Genomic DNA, 2,500 nt, shown 5'->3' on the forward strand with positions numbered 1-2,500 from the left:
TTTTTACACCAGGAGTAAAGCAGCATAAAGTTATCCAAAAGCAGTGTGTAAGACTGGTGGAGGAGAACATGATGCCAAGATGCATGAATAAAAACTGTGATTAAAAACCAACCAGGATTATTCCACCAAATATTGATTATTTCTGAACTCTTAAAACTTTATGAATATGAACTTGTTTTCTTTGCATTATTTGAGGTCTGAAAGCTCTGCATCTTTTTTGTTATTTCAGTCATTTCTCATTTTCTGTAAATAAATGCTCTAAATGAGAATATTTTTATTTGTAATTTGGGAGAAATGTTGTCTGTAGTTTATAGAATAAAACAACAATGTTCATTTTACTCAAATATAAACCTATAAATAGCAAAATCAGAGAAACTGATTCAGAAACTGAAGTGTGACCTTCATTTATTCAGAGCTGTATTATTACTCAAATAAGGATATAATGTTTATTTATATATTATATAAAACAGAGATTATATAAAGGTAGGTCACTAACCAGACCAGCATTTTTTTGTATTTTATATCACATATAAAAACACATATGTGAATAAAATATGTAATAAATATGTATTAAATGTTTTTACCTGGTGAGGATGATGATCTGAGGGTCTGGTTCTTCCGGACTCCTCCAGCTGTAATTCAGAGAGAAATGATAAAAGATCAGCAGAGTCGCGCTTTTCTCAGACTTTATCTCAAACCAGGAGGAGAAAATATGGGGAAAGTGTAAAATATTCAGTGTGTCCAACTTGCATAAGAACTGCTCTTAAATTTTTCAGATCAGTCTCCATCTCTCCTCACGGCTCTGAGTAAATACACATATAATTATCTAACTTTTTATAAGATATTCTGTTTTACAGGATATGTGAGCTTTACTGTTCTTTATTCCACATTTTTATTGGATGTAAAATTTGTGTAATGCTTTATTTTTTTATTAATTTATCTATTTATTGTATTTTATCCCAGCCCTAGAAGTCAGACTCCGCCTATTTTCCAACTACAACCAATCAGTGCCGTATCCCCAGCTCTGATCCATCAACTAACAGACGCCTGTACCAACAGTACCTACTGTACTCTCTCTCTCTCTCTCAGACTCCGGCTGCTGACGAGAAGCAGCATGACCTACTGTACTCTCTCTCTCTCTCTCTCTCTCTCTCTCTCTCTCTCTCGGACTCCGGCTGCTGATGGAGTAATATTAAATTTCTCGTACCCGTTTATTAACGTTGTATTTTGAGTTCTCCTCTCCTACACATCTGTCACTTAGCTCCGCCTCATCCTGCCATAACAGCTCCTGAAGCTCCGCCCACTGGAACGACTGTACCTGTCTTTCCTGCTGCTGCTGACACACACACACACACACACACACACACACACACACACACACACACACACAGTTTTTAAAGTTAAAAATAATTATAACAGTATTGTCAGTGGGGTTGTGGTGAATTTTAGATGTTTAGATAATTCCTGATTCAGACGATGATGATTCTGAATTTCTATCTAGAATATTCTATCTATTCCTGTGTATAATATTATAAAGTATATAAAGGCTATTCAACTGTGTAATTTTCTGTTATATACTTTATATACTAATACTTTACTAATCATACGCAGATCAAACATGCAGACCAGCCACAACATTAAAACCAGCTCAGTATATATATTCACTGATCAGACATAACATTATGACCACCTTCGTGTTTCCTTGTAGCTGGTTTTAATATTGTGGCTGAAGCTTATTTAACCATTACCCCCAACATTAACATTAATCCTACATTTCTGTATTAATTATATAATTAAATAATCATTACGCATTTTTTACTTTACTTTAAAAGTATCAAGTAATCACACAACAAGGAAAAATAAATCATAATACAATTAAATGAAACGGTAATTAAATTGTAATTAAATTGTAAGGTGTCTGAAGATTCACAGCACTGAGGTTTAGACTAAAGCAGAACTGAACACTGACTCCCTGCAGCTCTGTAATACTGAATAATTCAGTATCAGTACTGAGATCCACACACAGCTCTCTACTCACTCTTATATCAGTGATAAACTGCTGTAATGATCTACATTAATACAAACACTTCAGTGTGTGAGTAAACTGACCTGTGAGAGGATAGCAAAAAAAAACTATATCCTAAAAAAATCCCATCAGTACATAATCAGATCAAACCCTGAGTATTAAACACCGTTACTTACAGCAAAACAACAGTGTGTTTACATCCTAATCTTCAGTTTAATGCATTACATTTATATAAAATAAAACACTCCGTTATCTTCTCAGCAGAACATCACTAATATCAGATATCAAAGGGTTCATTCACACAGCGCAGCGCTGATGAACAGATACAGCAGAAAGAGATAAAGTGATAAAGAAAAAATGTAGTGAGTAAAATGATAATGTGGTAAAGTATAGTGAGTAAAGTAATAAAGTGTAGTGAGTAAAGTATAGTGAGTAAAGTGATAAAGTGTAGTGAGTAAAGTATAGTGAGTAAAG

At 33.9% G+C, this 2,500-nt stretch overlaps 1 protein-coding gene across 3 annotated transcripts in view; it reads right to left on the minus strand.

The window, feature by feature from the left end:
• The window catches only part of si:zfos-2326c3.2 (mitogen-activated protein kinase kinase kinase kinase 4), a 65,296-nt gene that overhangs the window by 30,913 nt on the left and 31,883 nt on the right, over positions 1-2,500 (minus strand). For all 3 annotated transcript variants that reach the window (XM_049484123.1, XM_049484124.1, XM_049484125.1), the window contains exons 13-14: positions 1,208-1,336; positions 585-632 (exon numbers count right to left, since the gene is read on the minus strand). In XM_049484123.1, the coding sequence (XP_049340080.1) occupies positions 585-632; positions 1,208-1,336 (177 nt within the window). The remainder of the gene's footprint in view (positions 1-584; positions 633-1,207; positions 1,337-2,500) is intronic.

The sequence above is a fragment of the Astyanax mexicanus genome, chromosome 10, assembly GCF_023375975.1.
Source record: "Astyanax mexicanus isolate ESR-SI-001 chromosome 10, AstMex3_surface, whole genome shotgun sequence".
In the NCBI taxonomy this organism is placed as follows: Eukaryota; Metazoa; Chordata; class Actinopteri; order Characiformes; family Acestrorhamphidae; genus Astyanax; species Astyanax mexicanus.